This window comes from Melanotaenia boesemani, chromosome 5 (genome assembly GCF_017639745.1).
Source record: "Melanotaenia boesemani isolate fMelBoe1 chromosome 5, fMelBoe1.pri, whole genome shotgun sequence".
Taxonomy (NCBI): Eukaryota; Metazoa; Chordata; class Actinopteri; order Atheriniformes; family Melanotaeniidae; genus Melanotaenia; species Melanotaenia boesemani.
In genome coordinates, this window is record NC_055686.1 from 13,027,125 (window position 1) to 13,050,020 (window position 22,896).

Genomic DNA, 22,896 nt, shown 5'->3' on the forward strand with positions numbered 1-22,896 from the left:
ATATTGTATGTGAATCATTCTTAATCATTTGGACATTCAATTTAAAATAGTGTTTGCAATTATGCAACATGAACACATTTGACACTTAACAGTTTCCCAATTAAAGGGAGCAGGTCCCAGATTATACAGTTTTTCAACAAATTCAGATGGGTGTCAGAGGTCCAACAACATTGTTTTCAAAGTGTATCACCACAAATTCAACCTTGGTCCTTAATGTCAGCCATTCCAAATGTTTTTGTGTCTGAACCTTTAAATGTTTATGAGTGGTGCCTGTCCACTTTATGCCTCTTTCTGGGAGAGGATCCGGCTTTTGATGGCGCCCGCTTGCTGATTTTTGAGGGCAGGCTCAGCTAGCCGGGCGGGAGGGGTCAATGGCAGGGGGAGTGGTTATTTCCCTTCGTGAGGTCACAAAGCGAACGATCTCAGACTCACCTGTTTGAGCACACATTAGCTAAAAAGTGGAGCAAGCAAGTGAAAGCGAAGACAGAATTTTCTCATTTTTTGGGCCTCATACACAGGCTATGAGGACACATATGACTGTTGGAAAACCTTTAGAAAGTTAATTTAGCATAATTTGGGACTTTTATGGGACAGTCAAAAGACAAGATTTAGAAGTAAAATGGCCAAAATATCTGTAAATTTGGGCCAAGAGCTTTCCCAAAAAGTTCAAAATTTTCCATTAACACAACTTGGAGGATCATTTCAACATTAGTGGCTCCATTTGATGTTTCTCTGAAATAGAAAATCAGTTGAAGTGGGATTAATTTTATATTTTCTTTTGATCTTTTTGTCTTATAATGTTCCACCGTGGGAAATACTGTAACTTTAATTGTTTAACTGATCTCATTAATATAAAAATGTATTTTAAAAAAACTGGTTGTCACAGTGTTTGTGTTGGTGTGTATTCTCATACAGAAATGTGTTTTTAAAGAGGTCAGAGCTGAATAAACACCAACAGCTGCCTCATTTACACTTCAGCAGAAACACACATATATTCTATAAACAAATTATTACATGACATTTTTTTACTGATTATAAAATAAACAGATGAAAATCTTTGTTTCTGCTCTCTCTTTCTTTTAAGTTTCTTTTCTTGTTCTTTCAAAGTAACCCAGCCCCAACTTCCTGTCACGCATAGACACGCAAAGTGTGGCCTCTCAAGACTTTGAACACGCCTACATTCACACACACGCATTACAACCTGCTGCAGTTGCTTTCAGTTTGATCAGCACCGCTGCACACAGACCATGTAAAGGTAAATTGTTTCTTCTTATTTTTTGCAATGTGTGTGGTCTATGTGATAAACTATAATAATGACCCATCAGCTTTTATATGAGGAAGAACATTTCTGCTTTTATTGCATCGTGATCTACATCTGTGAAGGAATCTCTGTGGAAAGTAACAAACCATTACAATGTAATGTTTCCAAAGGGAACTTTAACCTACTTTCTTACATACATGAAACAATCTTGATTTAAATTGAATGAATAAACGATTGTTTGTTATCCGTCTAAACCCGAGCTGTATCTACTCATCTATAACTGATGTGGTTAAACTGACAAGGTTTTTTTTTTTTTTTTAACATTTCCTCAGTGACACACACTGTGCTTATATGACCTATAACACAAAGCCAAACACTTCTTTGGAAGGAGAAAACAGATCTATTAAAAATTACTTATTTAACCATGAAGATGTATGATGTGCAAAAATGTGCATTATTTTTATTTTCATTTTGAACAATTCAGACTGTAGTAGTTTAAAGGCCAGAATCTCAAATGGATGTAACTGTGAATGTGTTTAAAGAATAGTTTCACATCTTGAAAACATTCCTTACTCTTCAGTATTACCTTAATAGCCTGGTCAGGGTTAACCTAGCATGCTACCAAACTGGAGACAGATGTACAGAGTTATTAGCTATCAAAATACTGAATGGTTTGGTGTTATAAAAGCCTAAATCTAGTCTGCCATAGGAAACAAAATTGAAAAGCACACCCCAGACTTGTGTGTGCTAAAACTAATTCTATATTTTGCCCAAATTTAGCTCACCAATTGTGGTCTAAAACTGTCCTAAATGTGGTAAATATCCCAGTTCTCTGGGACTAGTTTTCAATGCAGCTGAAAACTACTCACATCTGGCAACCATGTCTGAGTGCATCGGCTCTTCACTGTCCTTTGACACGATCCAGCTGGCAATATGGGTTAGCATACTTTTTTACGCAGATGTTTTTGTATTTTTTTAAATGTGTTAATGTGTTGACCCTGCTCCCAGTCCTTGTACTGAGGTCAGTCTGCAAAAGGCTGGTGAAAGCTTTACACTGTGTCCAGACAAAAAAGTCATAACAGTATTATTCATTTAGTATTTGCATTTAGAACAATCCAGACATAACCTCATGTCGTGGGTTATGTCTTTCTAAACTTTCTGTAATGGCCCATAGAAATAACATGGAAGCATCCAAAGTCAAATTAATATATTACATGTGTATTATAAGTAGGACTTAAAGAAAATACAGAAACAAACTTTAAATATGGACTCAGAAAACATTTAAAACTTTTTTAATAAAAATTAAAAATAGTAATAAAAAAAAAATTCAGCCTCTGCTTTGAAGTTGCTTTTCTAATCTACCAAGGGGTCTTAATCCAAACACAAACTGAACAAAAATACACCACCACACATATTTACACGGCCTTGAGGAGAATCATGACATCTTCAAGAAGGAACAAGGAAATTTTACTTGCATAAGTTACTGAAATGTAATGAATTTACATTCTGAGTAAACTATTAAATTAATAATTGATTGTTTTGGCTTTCTTGCCAAAGAATCTAGATTACTGATACCAGGAAGCGAGGACGTTGATTATAGTCATCAAAAGGATTCATAGAGTTTAATCTTTGAGTTTTCTGTCGGTTTGAACGCGTTGACAGCTTATCGTCTCTCATGTTCTCAGATTGTTTGATAAAAAAAAAAAAAATGTGGTTTTTAAATTATGCAAGTATTGTAATAGCACATCAGTTTTGTTGTTTTAACTGCTTGTTTTAGCTTTAACTCAACAGCACCTGCATTAGAACTTCAGCTACTGCGGCATTATGCATGTAATGATCAATATTCCTTATTGATCATTGCCTGGATATTAATCATGTAAAGACGATGTAAAGATTGCATGGATACATGCAATTACTGCAATAAAGGAGTGTTAATGTTGTTCCCATGTACTCTCACAGCTGCTGACACAGGAAATGAGAAAGTACAAGCTTCAGCAGTTTTATTCAGCCACCTGTTAACCAGAATAACAGCTAATCAAGACCCACGTTGCCACGTCAACAACATAACGGCATATTAAGGTAATGTCAGGAAAATGATCTTTCACTTTTATTTTGCTGATTTTATTTCTTTTCTATTTCCTACAGTCTAAAAATTCTCCTTATCCTTCCCTATTATTTATTATTTGGCTCACACAAAAAGATATCTGCATTATAGTTTGGATGAAAGTACAAAGAAAACTCTGAAGTGGTGCTATATTGAAGCTTCTTTATGTCTTTATGTGTCTCAGATGGAGTTTGCATGCACCCATGTTGTGTGTAACTGGGAGCCAGATGAAGCAGGTGAGTCCTTGCCCCAAAAAGCTCACTCGATATCCACAAATATTTTTCATAATAGAACATTTCAGAGAAAATTCAGAATGCGACACATCTGAGCCTTCGGCCCATAACGTCACCAATCGTACCTTTTGAGTTATATAATGATTGCTCAGCTTGCATGAAATAACTGACTTACAATAAATTATCTGCTTGGGCATAACTCAGAAATGAAAAGGCAAAGTGATACTTGTTTTTTTTTAATTGAATTTACACTAGCTTTAAGCAATTTTTATAACAGAAAAAAGTTATAAGGAGAGTTTTTTTTTCTTCCCGCAACAGGAGTTTCTCTTATCAGGCCTGAATATGACAACAAAGCGGGTGCAAAACAGCAAGAAGGTAATTTTCTTACTCACTCATTTGCATAAACACTGTTTTCAAACCGCTTTGTCTCAAGTGTTCATTTTATTCTCAAGGGTATTGAAGTTAAATAACAGGAAAACGTATTGAGAGGCAACATGTGTGTCGGTGTGTGTGTGTGGGCACATTTGCAAATGCAAGCGAGAAAGAGGCAATGTATGTCGGGAGATACAAATAGCAGTTAAACAGGGGAAACTCCACACTATCAGATTAATAAAATTACACGAGCTAGAGAAAAAATATAGTTTCAAAACTGTGACAAGAACTTAGATACAGCTCTTCACATTACTGCTGCTTTTTTCTTTTTAATGCACTCTCCTGGAGAACACTCGACACCATCTTTTATGTTCTACATGCAAGTAGAGGACACAGCTGAGATCTTCCTGCATATTCAGATTGGTCTTCAGATAAGAATACATGTTACATAAAACAGCCTGTTTGTCTGTTTCATGGTTATATAATACTGAAGGCCTTGTCATCAGCTGCACTTATTGATTTTGGTGCAGTTAGTTTTTAAGCTGATATAGTAGCAGACTCTACTTGCATAATGGAAATAGCAGGCAGGCTGTACGGTGGCGTGGTGGTTAGCATGTCACCTCACAGCAAGAAAGTTCCCTGTTCAGGTCTCACCTTCTCTCTCGTACATGCACAGGTTTTCTCTGGAAGCATCCAAAAGAAACATTCATGTGTGTTAAATTGAGTGAATGTAGCCATGCATAAAGTATAGAAAATGGAGGTAGACAGTCCATCATGAAGGAAATTTTTGGCACTGCAGCAACGGTGGTATAAACCAATCATAGAAAAATCCATACAGAATAATAAAGTATGTAGAATAAGATGCCTACAAAAATGTACAGAAGAAACCAGTGAAAATAAACTGCAAAAAATGCATGAAAGAAATACTGACCACAAAACACTTTGATGATATAATAAATACAGTTATTGCATTTATAAATATATAGAGATATTGCACAGTAAAATGCAAACCAGTTAGTTTGTTTTTGGTGTTTATGCTGATTATGTGGTCTGTTGGGAGCAGTGTTGTTTGTAGGTTGAACTGCAATTGTTCTACTGCACACTGCAATTCTCACTGAATTGTAATGGTGCCCTTTGTTTTTAAACATTAATAATACAGCACAGACAAATCAAGCACTATGAAAAGATAGCTTTGCATTTACCCCTGCTCCTCAGCATGAATGAACAATAGATCTGGGAAGAAACTTTTCATGGTACAAGACAAAATGTTTCTCGGAGGACAAGTCATCAATGTTTCACAAGGATCGTCATCTCACATGACTTTGGTTAGAGTTGTTGAAACTTTCCCAAATCCAATAATAGTAGACGGTTTTGGCCAGTTTTTGGAAAGGAGCTGCTGTATGTTGATTTAGCCTTTAGAACAAACACCTAATGTTTCTGCACCATCTTCTGAAAATCTCTTAGAGTTCATTAAAAATACTTTTGTCTGCAAATGCAGTGGTGAATGAAATGCTCCTTGATTGTAGAGATAACAGTGGATTTTGCCATGGACAAGAAGGTAACTAGGCATGCTTTACATGAGTTTACATGAGAGTAGAAAAACACACTTACTACTTACACATACTAGGAGAACTCTATGTGGTATTTTATGTGCAAAACACATTCTCATACCCAAGTCATCACATGCCTCATCAAGAGCTCCTCACATTGGTTTTCTTTGCGCTCCATGCTCTTTACTGCAACTTCTTGACATGCAGGGAACCATTCAGCTGCATATTGCCAGTTATCCCATGCAACATTAATGTACTGGCTGAGCCAATATTAATGCAACACAAAACATTATTCTACTGGCTTATCAGCAGGTGTACTGAAGGTATATGAGGGTTACATAGGAGGACAGGGATGAACAGTCAAATCTCGAGCATGACACAATGAAATTGTGGAACTTTTTTTGTCTTTACTTTTACTTCCTTCACCCTACTACTGTATTCTTCTTTATTATTTATTTGTACCTGACTAAGGTTTAATTATAAAACAACTTGGTTAAGGTTGGGAAAATGTCATGACTGGGTGAGAAACGATAATATACACCTTATTAAAGAAAGCATCTAATATTTCTCATGTTGCCATGACAACACATCATGCAGTGTTGGTTAGTGTACCTTTTGTATTTAAGACAGAGGTGGCAAAGTTCCTGATCAAGTGTGAGTATGTTAAAGGTGAGACTGAGTTGGTGTGCACACTATTGTTCATATCAAATGTGGTTTCATACGTACTGGAAATGTCAACCGAAATGCTTGTACTTTACGTGTTGGTTTGTCCATTTATGTACAGCACTTTGTTTCCGCTGTGGTTGTTTTAAAGGGCTATATAAATAAAGCTGAGTTGAGTTGAGACTATGATAATAAAGCCAGCTGCTGCATTTTACAAAAGTTTTATACGCTGGTAAAACACAACCACTACACATCAGATAAAAAACCTGCTACGGCTAACTTGTTAGCAGGCGCTAATTGCACTAATTTAGAGTAGCAGGGTCATTTTTCATAAGAAGAGTCCAAACTTTATGCATGCCCCCTCCTGTGTTATCAACAGCATGATCTGAAAGGAAGTGGAATAGTTTGGCTTTAGCAGGTCGCAGGACCTGTTTGTTATGTTACAGTACATTTACACATTTGATATTCACTGATGTTACAGAATTAGCCATTTCTTGTGTTTGTCCTGGTAGGTCCATCACCTCCACCGCTACCTCCTCGTCATCTGAGGAAATCTCGGCCTACTTCCCTTCCTCTACCACCTCTTGATTCCTGCCAGCTTCCTCTCATCCCTCTCTCCTTCCCTCCTCCTGTTCCTCCCAGATGTGAGTGCTCCTTGCCCTTTGTTCCAACAGTTTCAACCTTAATTACAGTATTAGACTTCTGCACATCTTTGTTGTCTTTTATCAGCTGACAAGCTGGAAGGAGAAAGCAGGCTTAAAGCCAACGTCAACATTGTCTCTCTCAGTGTTGGAAAACTGGTCAACATCAGTCAAAGTCAGTACACACACACACACAACGATATAAGGTCTCATTTTACTTTGGTTTTTATGCCACTTTGACTTCTTTTTCTTCCAGATTCAGGAATGGAGACTTTCCAGAGCCCAGTGATTTGTGGGAAATGTAGTGCTGCCTTGTCGTGTCTAAGTTCCATACAAAAGGACGTAAGTGATGACTCATTTTCATTCTTACAGCCTTGTTTCTTAATTTTAGTTGTGATTTTTTTTTCTTGCTTATGCTACAAAGGTTGTTAAAACCTTAAAAGTAATAAAAAAAATAAATTCAAACAATTCTGAATACCTTTTGTCTTTGACAGGTGTGGACATGTGAGTTCTGTGGATGTCAAAACAGCGTAGATGCCGGTTTGTCCACAGTGTGTGTCGGTCAGCGTGCAGGTGTGCACAGTGATGACCTTTACCTGCCCAACATGAGTGAAGATGACTATCAGAACCTGGAAGACGCAGTTGTTGTTTTCTGTGTAGACATTTCTGGCAGCATGAGTGTCACAACAGAGGTGTGTATGTGTAAAAAGATCAGGGGACAGCATAATTAGATGTCTTGCTAAAATAAATTTGAATATTCTGTATTTTCCAATTCAGGAAAACTACAGAAAAAAAAACATCTACTAATCTATTCATCTCTTAGCTGGTGGATTGATATTTCTCTTTAATCATACTCATTTTCAAAGATGATAAATAACTAAACATTGATTATAATCAGTTAACAAACACGTAGATATGGATTTCTGTATGGAAAACTCAAATGATAATATTTTCCGAGTTCTCGCATGGAGTTATGCTTTAAATCACCTTTGCTCTTTAGGTTACATCAGGCAGTGGCTCCTCAGTGCACATATCCAGACTAGAGGTGAGATGTTGATTTGTTTGTGCGATAGCAAATGAGGGAATCAAAGTTTACGTAATATTTACAAAGTGGGCATGCAATGGTATTAATAAATGGTATTGTGCTGTGTTTTTACAGGGTATTCAGGACGCCCTGCAGAGGGCACTAACATCTATCCTGCAGCAGACTCCTCGCAGGAGAGTGGCACTGGTCACGTTCAATGATGAGGTAGCATCAGCTATACACAGAAAAAAAGATTTTTGCATTAGCAGAGGTTCAAGTAAGCTAATTTTGACCTTTTAGTAGATTATTTGCATGATTTACAACAGACAATAATGTAAATATTTAATTGATTTAATTAATGTACCCCAGTTTAAGAAATCCAGTGTGTTCCAAGAAAATTAGGCCATTTAAATAATAAATGGGTGGAGGTTTCTTTTCCTTCCTTTTAATGCAAAGTTTCCTGCTGGTAATTCTGGCACTTCTACATATATGTCATGATGAGTTGTTATTTCAGCTTTCCAAAACCAAAGTAATGCCCTAAATAGGACCCAAGATCCCAACATGTTAAAGAAAAGACTTCTAGGTCATAATACAGGAGCAACACGTAGTGCAAGGAGGAGGAAGTTTAAACCATCTGCCTGCTTGATCTTCATGGAGCATGTGAGATTATTACCAGTTAAAATGGATGAGTTTTGAGTGCTGAAGGGGACACAGTTGAAATGCCACCAGTGAAGTATTATCATGTTTCTTAATGAGACATGAACATATTCCAGACTCTGATGTCTCTACATGGTTCTCAGACTATACAGGTGAAATTGAGACAGTACATTTTTTTATTTCAATTTTATTCAACCAGGAAAAATTGACTCGTTGAGATTTCTTATAAAAGAGTGTCTTAGCCAAGACAGTAGCAACACAAAGAGCAAGAGAAATAACAACTATTGACACCACACTAAAAAACATACACATAACACTGTAAACAAAAAGACACATAATACAAGGGCTAAAACACTACCAAAGCCTAAAAGCTGTACCAAGAGATCAAAAACAAAATGTTAAAGATAGATTACAGAACTTGTTAATTCTGGACGTGTTACTGTGATGAACATTCTCTGAAATGGATATTGAAGTGTTGGCTGTCAATTTCTAATAATTGTGAAAGTTCATATGTTATGAGACACAACACGTCAATGCATTCATGCACTTCTCTGGATAATAAAGCACAACTCACCAAAGTCATGCTGCAGCTTTCTATTTTTGTCAATGTGTTATTTACTTATTTAGGCTATTAGTTTAGCAATATTTACATTTACTTTAGTCATGATTAAGACTACCCCTAAATGCTGTGTAATTTAATTAGCAAAAAAAAAAAAGTTTAAAAACTTTAAAAGAGAAAAAAATTAACATTATATTATATAAATAGATGAATATTTCTGAGAAATTTTTTTTTTCCTCTGGTCTTCTGTTTCTGTCATGAAAATATTTTGGCCTACAATAAATGAAATATATGAGGTATATGAGGTGTGGTTATAACTTTTAAAATTCATATTAGTCTTTCTCTTCATTCTGCTTGTTTTACAGGTTGTAATTTACGGGGATGGTACTAGTACTCCTCTCACGCTGAGGGACTGGGCGTTGGTTGACTACGACTACATATGGCAACAAGCTATGGCTTACAGGATCCCTCACTGCATCGCAGAAACATCCCAACAACTGATTAAGAGAGTCAAGGAGTAAGTAAAATTTATGCGCAGATAATGCTTGCAAATGTAGCACGTATACTCTGAACCATTGTGGTTAAGATTTATGCGTTTCCAGACTCAGGGAACATGGGGCTACATCTCTTGGTCCAGCAGCATTAGCCTCAGTTGCCATAGCGTCAAGGTACCCCGGCTCAAAGGTGAGTAAAGATTTCAGAGGTATAATCAGACATTCAGCCACATTTGCTTTAGCAGAATTTGAAGAGGTGATTGATGGTATTCTAGTGTCTCGTGGTTGTACATCTGTGCTATGATAAAATCTAGATCCTGTCAGTCATTTTATCAAAATAGCAGCTTATTAATCTTAGATACTGGACCTCATTTCCCATCTTTACCATTCTGCTGTCCAAACCGTGTGTGCAGAGAAAACTAGTTGAAATAAGACTCCAGGCTTTTGCATTTTACAGGTCATTTTGTGCACCGACGGCAAAGCCAACATTGGACTTGGTGAGATGGAGGAAACTCCCTCTTTCTCCTCCCCCCACCAAACTCCTTACTTCTACCGACAGCTGGCTCTGCAGGCTGTTGCGAAAGGGTGAGGACACACAACTTTGTGATAAACAATGTTAAAATATATAGATTTCATGATAAAAACAACTTGTCTTCGGTTTAGTTAATTTAATATCAAACTCCTAGTTGCCGTGCGGTTGTGTGTTACTGTGGAGAATATTGACAAATAAATCAAATGATAATTTCTATATTCTCCTTTTTCAGAGTCATAATATCAGTAATGACTTTTAAAGGAACAGACTGTTGCTTGGCTGATATAGGGAGACTGGCTGATGCTACTGGAGGAAGGGTGAGACACACACACGCATGTATATTTAACATATTTAGGTAACAACTTTTTAATGCAAAAGTCTCCAGATACAGAAATACTTTAATAATGAGCAGTTTTCTATTATGTTCTCATCTCACCTGAAATGTGAAGTACAGTGTTTCATCAAAATACACGAGATTTCAGAAATATCAATATACCATAGTTTGTTTGTTTTTTTAGTTCTTTTGTTTGTTTTTTTTTTTATTATTATTTTATTTTTATGCCATGTACTTGACCGTATAATTCGATATATACTCTACTGGCATAAATAACTGCAGCAACATATAAAGGGTGTGCTGCAGTAGAAAACAAAACACACCTTTATCATGTGCACAGCTATAAAAGCTTTCTTTTCTTTAAGGATGAAAAACTATTAAAATTAAAAAGTAACAGAATACTAGAACATATTTATTTTGGATGTTATACGTAGTATGATTTTAACTCTTTAAAAGGAAGAAATTTTATTTTTTTATTTGTTTAGCAATCTTCTCTTATTATTTACTCCCCTTATGTTTTTTTAAATATCCATTTAAGTATCTCTTTAAAATATTTTAACATATTCTAATGAATTTTTAAAGCATTGCTTACATAAATGTCTTGACAATGACTGATAAACAGGATTTTTTCTAATCTTTGTTCTCTCTCCTGTACAGGTGAACATTGTCACCCTTGGTGATGTGGCAACACAGATTCAGTCCGTCTCCAAGGACAATGTCCTAGCAACAGGGGTCACAGCAACCCTACTTGCTCCTGATGGAATGTGAGTTTTGACTGACATTATAAACACAGTGCTCTAATTTTGTGTTCTAAGTAAATGTTCATCAGCCACTTTATTAGGTACACCTTGCGAATGCCAGGTTGGACCCTCATTTGCTTTTATAACTGCCTTAATCAGTGCTGGGGAACCCTGGTCATGTTCTCCATGTGTCCTTGCTCTAACACACCTGATTCACATCCAGTGGATCTAACAGCTTATTAAGCTCTGTAAAGTGACTCATTATTTTGAATTAGGTATGTTGGAGCAGGGACACATGGAAAAAGGGACTAGGACCAATGTTCCCCATCACTGGCCTTAATCCTTCATGTCATAGATTAAAAATGGTGTTAGAAACATCCTTTAGAGATTTTTCTCCCTGTTGTATTTAAATAAATCTCAGCTGATACTAAGGAGCTTAAATAAATATCCCCCCCACACCATTAAACCAAATCCAACCAGAACTGTTGATACAAGTTTCCAACAAATTCTGATCCTACCATCCGAATGCAGCTCAAATCAAGATTCATCAGACCAGAAATGTTCTTTCTAATCTTCTATTGTCCAGTTTTGGTGAGCCTTTGTGAATTGTAGCCTTAGTTTTTCTGTTCTTGGCTGACAGGAGTGATACCTGGGTATTATTGAAACTGTGAGTATGTTAAACCTGAGTTGGGCGAAACTCTGGGTTTTCTGTTCCAGAAAGCAAGATAAGTCTTATTCCAAGTCTGTTACCATGGTAACTGACTCTGAAGTAAACCTACTCGCTGGCAGGAAATCTGAGTTTCTACCTGTCTCCTCCCACCTGAAGCAACTATCACATGGGTTGTTTGTGTCAACGTAATTCCAGAGATTTAGAAGCTGAATTAATATACAATGATTTATGTAGGGAGATTTTTCAAAACTCAAACATGTGATATAAATTCTCTATGAGTAGCTCATCACACAGCATCGTTATGCAATCACTCAAATCCTACGGCTGTAGATATCCAACGTGACACACTGTAAAACTTGTGAATCAGTTTATTAGGTGAGAAGACATTTACTAAATGAGTTAAAACAGCATTTGTTGGGGGCTTAAATTACTAGATGTAGAAGTAGCCACTGAATATTTGATATGTATATTTGATTTGTATATCAACCAGTGTGAAAAAAAAATCTAATCATGGCATAGTACAATACATTACCTTTCTAAAAGATGTCATATGTCATACATACGTAGGTTTTCCCCAGTGGGACTGTATCTGAAAATCAGAATTTTATCCCATCACCCACATTTTAACCCACAGTTTCAATAAAGTTAAATATTTGTTTGGTGGATCAGTGAATTCAAACTTCTACACTGACTTGGGTAAAAGTTTTCTTCCATGATGCTTCTCTCTCAGCAGCAGCAGTGTTCCTCTTTTTATGAAATACCTCTTTGTATTGGCCATATGCGTTAATTAAAACCTTTGTGCTCCAACCAAGTGAAGTAACTAGCTTTTTGTCAACGGTTTGCTTGGTGAATTCAGGTATTGGGGCTCCATTGATGATGGCTTCTTATTGTGGTTCCAAACTCTGGGTAAAGATACTCAGAGTTGATTGAACCAACTCACAGCAGCTGTTTTGGAAGTTGCTCAGCTCAGAGGAAGTTATCCCGAGTTTCCTTTTAGACTCAGAGTTAGTTGAACCTTCTTTCTGGAACAGGCTCCTGGATGTGGTCTTCTGCTTCTGTAGCCCATCTGCTTCAAGATTGGAGATGATGTGAGCTGAGAGATGGTGTTCTGCATACCTTTTTGGACCCAGTGGTTAACTGAGTTACTGTTGCCTTTCTATCATTACCAACCATTCTGCCCATTCCCTTCTGACCTCAGACATGAGCATTTTGGTCCAGACAACTGCAGCTCTCTGGATATTTTCTCTTTTTCAGATTCTCTGTAAACCCTAGAGATGGTTGTGTGTGAAAATCCCAGTAGATCGGCAGTTTTTAAAACACTCAGACCACAATACTATGGCACCAATAACCATGCCATGTTGAAAGTCACTTTAATCCCCTTTCTTCCCCATTCTGATTAGTTTGAACTTCAGCAAGTTGTCTTGACCATGTCTACATGCCTAAATGCATTCAGTTGCTGCCATGTGATTGGCTGATTAACTATTTGTGTTAACAAGCAATCGAACAGGTGTACCTGATGAAGTGGCCATTGAGAGTACACACCAGTGGTACATATAATGTATGTAACAGGGTGTTTATTTGGTTTGAATATGTAAAAACACTGATTACTTTCCTTTTACTCACTAATTTCACCCTTTTTATGTCTATGCTTTTGTGTTTTTCCTATTTGTATAAATGTTCCCATCTGTTGTTCTGTGCAGATATTTTCCGTATGAGGATGAAAACAATCACAACCTGGTGAGAGAGATAGGAAATGTAACAAAAGGGCTGGAGATCACCTTCCAGTTTGCTGTGAAACCGCATTTTATAGAAGGTAAGACTGTTGATAAATGTCTATTTAGCAGCTTAAAGGCAACCATGTTATGCTACAGTTTCCACCACACAGCTTTGATCAGACGTTGTTACTGACACCATGGGAACTTCCAGACAAAAATGACAAATGACCAGTGAGCATCATAAAACTGTTATTCAGAAATGCCTCATGGTCTATTGTGTATGTTTGGCAGTTTTTCACCAGAGGGGGACACTTCCATTTCAACTACAGCTCAGCTTCAAGACCAGAGACCAACAAAGAGTCACTCGCATCATTACAGAACAGCGACCTGTAGCTACTAGCAGGTAAAAATCTCCTGATTCCTACCCGCAAGGGTAGTATCAGACTACTAGATTCTCAAATATCTATGATCTGCTAGCATTGCCTCCTGTATAGAGATAATTTATATTCCTTTGTTTAACTTTCTTTTCTCCAAGTCAAATTCTTGTGTGTACACTGAACATGGCAGTCCTTGGTGTTCACTGTGCCCAGCTCTCGGCCAGTTTGACCATGCAGGGCCGAGTGCAGGAAGCACAGAAGCAACTTAGGGCACAACAAGACCTGCTCAAACAACTCAGGTATGAGTCCTGAACCCTTTCACAGATTTTACTAAAAATATTAAATAATTGGGAATTCTAAATTGTGACTTAACTACAGTATTACAGGTCACCTAGCTGCGTAAACTACGAAGTTATCGCTGTTTTTCTCACTAGACTGTTTCTGCAGTTACTGCCGTCTTCCTTGGGGGATCAGTGTTGCTCTTTTGATTAAAATATATAATATCTTAAACCTGTTTTGTTTGTTTTTACAAGCCAACTGCACAGTTATCTAATGTAGCAAAGTAAAAAATAAATAAATATGTACAGTACAGGCGCACAAACCTTGCTTTGCATGTAAGCACCAGTTTACATTACACTGTGGGGACCAATAACTACCATCTTACTTATCATATGAGGATGCTGGGACTCACGAGGGATCATCTTAATACTACTCATAATGCACTTGATACCTTAAGATCTGGTAAAAAATATTTATGTGTGGATCTTTTTAAGACCTGAGGCCTGTACTACGAAGTTGGATTTTCTTTTATTGAGGTAACTTCGGGGTTAATCCAGGGTTTTCCATCCTACAACGCTGATTCACTTCTTACCGGGTAAATATGGTAACTTATGCTAAACAAATAAGAAATCAATATGAAAGCACTTAGGAGAGAAAGAGCTTTTAGGGACAGATGCATCCTTTTGATGAAGAAATAAAACCTTGTCACTGACCACTTAGTATGTAAGTATGTTTTTGTACTTGTTCTTGACTTGTTCCCAAGTCTGCTTAGCTCCACTAAGGTTGCACCTGAAACAATGAGGTTAATAATAAAAGGTCACACATGGCAGAACTGCAGAGCCATGGATTTATGGAACATACAACTACTTGTGCCGTCACTGTGAGGAATTATAATTTAACACAAAACGTACTAACACGTGGTGCTGAACCTCAAAAGAACTCAATGGAAAATATAAAAGAAAGGAAGGAACTGAGGAAACGCTCTGCCCAAAACATCTGTGCCAAAATACAGAGAAACTGAGTGATAAGTGGTCTTGTCTGTTCATATTGTCCAATTAACTAATATTTCTGTTAATTTGCGCATTAACAGTCAGAAATTTTCTGCCAGCATTCCTTCCTGGCCGTTGCTGTGGCAACAGTGTTGATTTTGGCCTGGATGAGTGTTTTTTTTTTTAATATTCTTCATATTTTTGAAGAATTGTCTGCTCTTCCATGGTAAAGTCAGACAATTGGTCAGATGCTGCAGACTCCACCCCTTTTATGTGAGCATGCACTGATCAAGATGGAAAAATTCTGGGTGGAATTACCAAGTTGATAACCAGCTTCGAGGTACCGCTTATCTGGATTGTGAGCATCTGGGTAAGGTAACCCAGGTAACAGAGAGGTATCCCGAGTTTGTTCATCCAACTTTGCAGTACAGGTCTCAGAACTTCTTGTTCTCAAGACGTGACAAAGTGACAAAGTGCAGCAGGATTTGCTGAAATTCATGCAGTGAGGACAAGATTATTCTTTTGTATTATTATTCTTTTATTTTTAGCCTGCAAACATTTTTACTTTGTATTTGTGGAAACAACTGCAGATGTCAGCAAGCTGAGCGACCCCAAGGCAGCAGAGCAATGAGCACAGCAGATACTTGGACAATAACAACATTGACCTAAAGAGTATTCCTACTCAGGTTTAAACATGCTTGTTGTATAATTTACTGAACCTCAGTGGGTCAGAAACATGTTTGTCAAGGACATTCTTAAATCTTAACTTAATATTAGGTGTTTAAGATTAGTTCAAGTTTAGGTTAAAAGTGCAAATCTGGGTGGTGAGTGTTTGTACATCTCTGCAGTGAGTGTGTTGTCTCTCTCTACACTGTAGTAGCTTGAGGCCAATCCAAAAGGAAGAGAGTATCTATGGTAACTGGATGGAAACCATGACTACAATCTGTGATGACATCACAACAGAATCACAGGTAATGCATTTAATATACAAGTGTAGGAATTTAGCTGATAAATTTTGATATATTTTGTGACATAAACAAATGGGTATATTACTTCATCACCACACTATTCCCCCTTTTACTCACATTTAATAGTACATTTATTTATAGTACTGTTTTACTATTTTAGACAGGAAAATTTTTGTGTTAATATTTAACTTTGGTGGAATTTTGATGCCAGTGTTTTCACTAATAACTTTTCCCTAAAGGCAAATTGTGCTGTTTTTATTCTGTTTTCAGTTATGCTATGGTGCAGATAGATATTTACATAATTACACTTAATTCCCTGATGACAGTATTGATTCCACTATTAACTCTGTGGCATGAGAGTACAACCAGAACCTCATACCTTAATTCATGTTAATATAAAATCTGAAAATCATTCACTTTTTGTAAAACACTGTTTACATTTTCTGTAGAGACCTCTAAAACTTTTAGCGACATACCATTTTAGAGTTACAAATGACACTGTTCAATGTCTAAAAAATGTCTTTAGCACACATTTCTCACCCTGTTTTCTGCAGACTTTGTCTGATGAAGCAGCTGAGGTGGTGTACCAGATGAAGAGAGCCAGCAGCATCAGCAAAAACTACTATAAAACCATAGCTGAGATCCAGAAGAAGAAGAGAGAGCAGAAAAGAAAAGCCACCATGGAGGCAATGTAGTACAATATTAGCCATTCACAAAACAGATACTATAAGACAAACTGCTGAGTTCTGAGAAGAGATTCAATTATTCTGAGTTTATCAGGATGGTTAAACTGTGACTTGATGGTAAACAATGGTTGTAAATCTTTAAGGGTTTTCATCCTGGATTTATCATCTCATTTACCACATTGTAATGCGCAGTTGTCGCAGAAAGTTGTCCTTTACTTCTATGGTTTGAAACTATTAATAGCTATAAATGGAAAAATTGGGATCAGAATTGTTAACGCCTGCAACAAAAAGATCACCCAACAATGTGGAGATCTAGCAGGTGACAAATTTGCTCTGTCCCAAATCATTTACACCCTATGTTTGATCATACTAAAGAGATGTAGCCAAACTAATCTGTATTTTATTTATTATTATTGCAAATGTATTCATAAAAAGAGCCAGTTTCATGTGTTCCATGTTAAAGAAAATAGCTTTACTGTTAAAAAGTGCTTTTTGAATTTCTTCTTAATAATGATGTCAACCAATAACTTCTCTATATGGATCTCTGTGAGATATTCTTATTCTTTACTGACTCTTACATCTGTGTGTACGAGTTAATAAATGTGCATTGAAAAACAAGCATCTATTACTGTTGGTGTGACTGACTTATTTTAATTTTGTTTTGAATGAGAAGGAGCAAATTAAAGCGTAGTACTCTAGACATTGAGATCCACATGCGGTTTGGAGATAGTATCTTTGTTATGCATAACATTAATTAGCCCCCTATGTTCACCTGTAAGTTTGTTTCAAGTTGTTCAAAATAATTTTATTTCTCACTGAATGACAGCACAAGCTATCCCAACTTTCAGAAAAATCAGTTTTACTCAGAATAATACAGTTTTTCTCTATTGCTTAAACACATTTCACGATACTGCCCTCACTTTTCACAAAACTCTAAACACAAAACACTTTTCTAAAGCTACGTACACTAAACCTCACAGTTTCTTTTCAAAACCAACCCATCACACCAAAACAGTTGCTCATATGCTCAAAACCAACCCATCACACCAAAACAGTTGCTCATATGCTCAAAAGCAAACCCATCACACCAAAACAGTTGCTCATATGCTCAAAAGCAAACCCATCACACCAAAACAGTTGCTCATATGCTCAAAAGCAAACCCATCACACCAAAACAGTTGCTCATATGCTCAAAAGCAAACTCTGACACCAAAATACCACTCAAGGCCTGCAAAAATGGAAACACTACTGAGCATCATTAACCACATTACCAAAAAAATTGAAAGCACAATTTTCACAGTGTGAGACTGTTCTTTTTACAGTTTCACAACTGCCAGGATGCATTTGAGCAACCCTTATTTATTCTCAAATATGTTTTGGGCATTTTCTATAGATTTGTGCATTTCATGGGAATAGTTACATAATGCAGAAAATGCAGTAATATCACAACTCAATGCAAAAATGAGTACTAAACTCCATGGAGGATCCATTACACACAATAGATACTGTACAGTAACAATTGAGAACACAATGTTCAGGGTGCGATTTCTTTTATTACAGTACGTTGAAAATTGACACAGTATGTTGTATGTTGACACCGAAATCATGGAGAGGCATCACGTCGTCGGGCTGGGTCGGGCCACAGGACCTCATCAACGTCACAGGCAATATTGTCCATAGCCAAACAACGTGGGAAGAATGCCCTGGCATGCCGCACCCAGCCTTGGAACGCCTCCACAGCCACATCATCACAGGCCAGGTCCATAGCCCTGAGAAGGTTCTCTCTAGTGTAAGGTTGGCGGTCATAGACCTTCCACCGCCATGCTGAGAAGAACTCCTCTATTGGGTTTAGGAACGGAGAGTAGGGTGGCAGACACACATTAATGAATTGCTGATTGATGTTAAACCACTCTCTGACCTGGATGCTGCGATGGGAGCTAACATTGTCCCAGAGGATGACGTATATGGGAAGATCAGCCGGTCCAGGAATCTGCTGGTCGTGGTGATCTGCTGGCCGAGCATTCAGGTGGTCATTGTCATGCAAAACATCTCTGAGCTCTCCTAGGAAGGTGAGGAGACGCTCAGTGTTGTAGGCACCAAGTTCAGCATGCCGGTGGAGAAGCCCTCTAGAACTCATGGCAGCGCAGAGAGTGATGTTTTGGTTGGACTCGTTGTCCCGCTTCGGTCATTGTCATGCCGTGGACAATGACTGTTGCTCTCATTTCATCTGTAATGAAAATGCGTTGTCTTGCTTGCCCTCCTTCTCCTCTCGCTCCTTGGCCTGCTCCTCTTTGGACTGCTTCTCGCCCTCTTTGGCCCACTCCTCGGCCCGCTCCTCTCCCTCCTTGACCTGCTCCTCTCCCTCCTCGGCCCGCTCCTCTGCCTCCTCTGACACGAACTCCTCTGCCTCCTCTGACACAAACTCCTCTCCCTCCTCTGACACAAACTCCTCTTCTTCTGTCTTCATCATCCATTTTTGTTTTTGAACTTTCAGCAAACTGCACTGACTTATATAGGTGTGGTCACATCATTTGCAATAGGTGTTTTCAATTATGAGTCGTTGTGTTTACTGATTGACACCAGGTATGTTCATTGTGTTCAAGTTTTGCTGATTGTGGGTAGCATTTTGCATCACATGAGCTTCACAATGCATATTGGAGCAGAGTTATATGCAAAATGTGTTTTAGCACAGCAAATTTTGTTTTGAGTTTTGAGAAAAAGGGGATGGGTTTTGTGAACAGTGTCTACAGGTGAATTGTGTTTGTGGTTGTGGCAAAAGGGGGGGAGTTTTACTAAATGTGTTTAGGCAACTGGTCATTTGGTTTAGAGTACTGGGTTTTGTGTTTTGGCAATAGAGAAAAACTGTAAAAGAACAGAAGATTCAATGGCCCAAACAAATCTGAAAATGATAGACCCTTAAGTCAAGTTAAGACTTCCATGCTTTTTTGTAAGTGGGAGGCAGGAGGTTATGTGATATATAGAGTTCTAGGAAAGACTTTAAAACATGCAGCAGCAAAACAGAACGAGACTTTAGTGAATACAACATTTGTTGTAGGAAACTAAAGAGTTAAGGATTTCAACGGTCAAAGGGTTCAACATAAAAAAAAAGAAAACTTTCTTCTGAACAAGGCATACTAGGCATTGCACATGTGAAAAGCGTTACAATCGTATTAAATCTGTCAATCACAGATGATCAGATAATTTTATCTAGCATCATAAACATGTCAGCTGGAGTCTGATCAGACTGGTTTCAATCGGATAGATGAAATATTTGTCCATGTAAACATAGCTGGTGTGTGAAAAGGGATTTAGGCTAAAGGTCGTAGAGGAGAACATGGAAAAAATAAAGTCTGACAGGATGACAATTTGAGCAAATATCTCAGTGGATTGTTACAATAAATGTAAAACAGCCCTTTTAAAGAAGAATGAACAAAAAAAATTGAAATGCATACACAACACTGATCTACTTTACTTGAGCAAGTTTAAGCTGCATTGATATGTTGTTCACGAACTAGCCGGTTTTTCAGAAACAAGCCTTTATATTGATAGGCACACCATGCAGCCATTCACAAGTGAGGAACGACTGGGACCATACCATTATGTGAAAGCAGTAAGCAGGCAGACTCTCAGAAGACAGGGAGTGTAGTGGTGCGGGTCAGGTACACAGAGCCAGACAGGGAGCTGGATTTAAATACAAGTGCACCTGTAAAAAGTGAAGAAATCTGTGAATTTAAAGTGAAAGTGGATGAATATTCGTGGTGGTCGGAGAGGCCGTTGGCACGGATTGGCTGCCCCAGGACCACTGTGGCTACACATGTAGCTTACCATCACAAGTATAAATGAGGAGTGAATGAATAATGGATACTTGTGAAGTGTTTTGGGTGCCTTGAAAAGTGCTGTATAAATCTAATCCATTATTATTATTAAAATGATATAACATCAAAATTTCCTTTCAGGATAAAGTAAGTTTCATTAAGACCTAACACTAAATTTCTTTCATTTGTTTGTCGTTCTGTCAGCAGTTATTTAAAAGTCTGATAAAAATAATATATTGTGACTCTTTTTTAAACATAAAACAAATTAAATAAGGCACTAAATGGAAAAAAATGCTTCCAAATACACATATCATCTATAATTGCTAAATTAGGCTAAAATAGAAACGCTGAATGAGACAATTAATCTTTGGTTTGCTAGTTGACAAAACTTTGTGTACCATTTACACAATGATGCCATCTTTAGAGACACTAAACAGGTCCAGTCTTGGCACCACCTAATGTATCGCAGCCAAATACCAGAAAGTCAAGTGTGGGAACAGCGATCTGTTGACAGTTGTTTGTTCTGTGAGAGAATATGAAAACAGCCATGTGGAATGTGCCAGAAAAAAAAATCCTGCTGTACTGATGATCTTTAGATTAGTTTCTCACAAACTAGTTCAAAGTTCAGTTCCCATGAGTTAAACTAAATTGTTCCCATTCATAGTTTGTTTCAGTTATGAGCTAGGCAAGGCAAGTTTCTTTGTACAGCACATTTCATGTACAACACAGTTCAAAGAATTTTACATAAAAGCATTAAAAAGTACATTAAACAAAATTTTTAAAGAAATCAAATAAAAAGAAAGAGTTAAGTAAAATAAGACAAAATGCAAGAACTAAAAGTTAACAGTTGCTTTGATAAAAGGCAGCAGTTAGAAAAGTTTTTAATCTTGATTTAAAACTGCTGAGAGATTCAGCAGACCTGCATTTTTCTAGGAGTTTGTTCCACATGTGAAGAACTTGATGCTGCCTCTCCATGTTTAGCTCTGACACTGGGAACAGAAAGTAGACCTGACCCTGATGACCTGAAGGATCTGGTATCTTTATAACCATTACCCTAGAATATACTTGGTCCTGCTGTTAGTTTACAACCTTGTAAACTAGCAGCAGGATTTTGAAGTTTATTCTTTGACAGACAGGAAGCCAGTATAAAAATCTGAGGAGTAGAGTTATATGATCTACTTTCTTGGTCTTAGTGAGGACTCAAGAGGGAGATTCTGGACTAATTGCAGCTGTCTGATGGACTTTTAGGGAGATCTGTAAGGACAACATTACAGTAGTCTAGTAGATAAATTCAGTTTTTCTCAATCCTGCTGAGTCATCTGTCCTTTACTCCTTGATATGTTCTTTAAATGATAACCGGCTTACTTAATGTGATGCTAAAGTTCAGGTCTGAGTCCATGACTACTTCCAGATTTCTGGCTTGGTTGTTGGTTTTTATCTTAGCAGTTTCAAGTAGAGTCCTGATTCTTAATATTGCTTCCTTGGCTCCAAAACCTAATTATTTCAGTTTTATCTTCATTTAACTGATTAAAAGCAGTTGATCAGTTTCAGTCAGACGATAGTCCCATGGTGAGATGGTTATGTAAATTTGTGTGTCTTCAGCATAGTTATGGTAACATATTTTGTTGTATTTCATACGTTGAGAGAGGGGGAGCATGTAGAGGTTGAACAGCAGTGGCCCCAAGATGGAGCCTTGGAGAACTCAACAGGTTATTGTGGTTCGCTCAGATTTATAGTTAAGAAACATAGCAACAACCAGAGAACACAACACACAGCATGGAAGAGGACATATAGGATGAGGGAATGATGGTGGTCTTGGAACTATTAGAATGAAAAATAAAAACAAAGAAGCCAGAACTGAAAACAATAACAGACTGGAGACAGCATGAACATGGAGTTTATTTACTTCCTTGTTCCCCAGCCAGCTCGCTCTCTGATTGGCTACATTCCGTACCACGTCACCATCCACGCAGTCACAATGCATGAGTCGTCGGCGTTCCTCAGAAATCGGTTCTGAAATATTGAACATGTTCAATATTCCCGGTTGCCGGCTACGATTTGTTTCGGAGTGGATTATCGGGACAAATCGGCTCGTAACACACCACAGACCAAATGATGGTTGGACAGGAAAATCTTACGATGATCGGGCGTTTGCTGTCCGAGGTCGGGAAGAGGCAACATCGGGACAAAAACAGCCCAAATATCGTTATGTGTGTACCAGGCTTTAGTGTCA

The 22,896-nt window shown here is 37.6% G+C and overlaps 1 protein-coding gene across 2 annotated transcripts; it reads left to right on the forward strand.

The window, feature by feature from the left end:
* Positions 1 to 54: 54 nt before the first annotated feature.
* On the forward strand, positions 55 to 17,466 carry si:dkey-9k7.3 (circularly permutated Ras protein 1). Of its 2 annotated transcripts, none has more exons than XM_041984742.1 (20): positions 55 to 1,255; positions 3,221 to 3,340; positions 3,550 to 3,601; positions 3,914 to 3,973; positions 6,696 to 6,827; positions 6,913 to 6,999; positions 7,081 to 7,166; positions 7,319 to 7,516; positions 7,825 to 7,869; positions 7,984 to 8,073; positions 9,430 to 9,581; positions 9,667 to 9,748; positions 10,016 to 10,143; positions 10,323 to 10,407; positions 11,082 to 11,188; positions 13,535 to 13,647; positions 13,841 to 13,952; positions 14,085 to 14,225; positions 16,072 to 16,165; positions 16,717 to 17,466. In XM_041984742.1, the coding sequence occupies exons 3-20, from the start codon at positions 3,550 to 3,552 to the stop codon at positions 16,855 to 16,857; spliced, it is 1,905 nt and encodes a 634-aa protein (XP_041840676.1). In that variant the 5' UTR covers positions 55 to 1,255; positions 3,221 to 3,340; the 3' UTR covers positions 16,858 to 17,466. The 2 variants fall into 2 exon arrangements, with proteins under 2 accessions (XP_041840676.1, XP_041840677.1); XM_041984743.1 differs by having other exon boundaries at positions 3,917 to 3,973.
* The last annotated feature ends 5,430 nt before the right edge of the window (positions 17,467 to 22,896 follow it).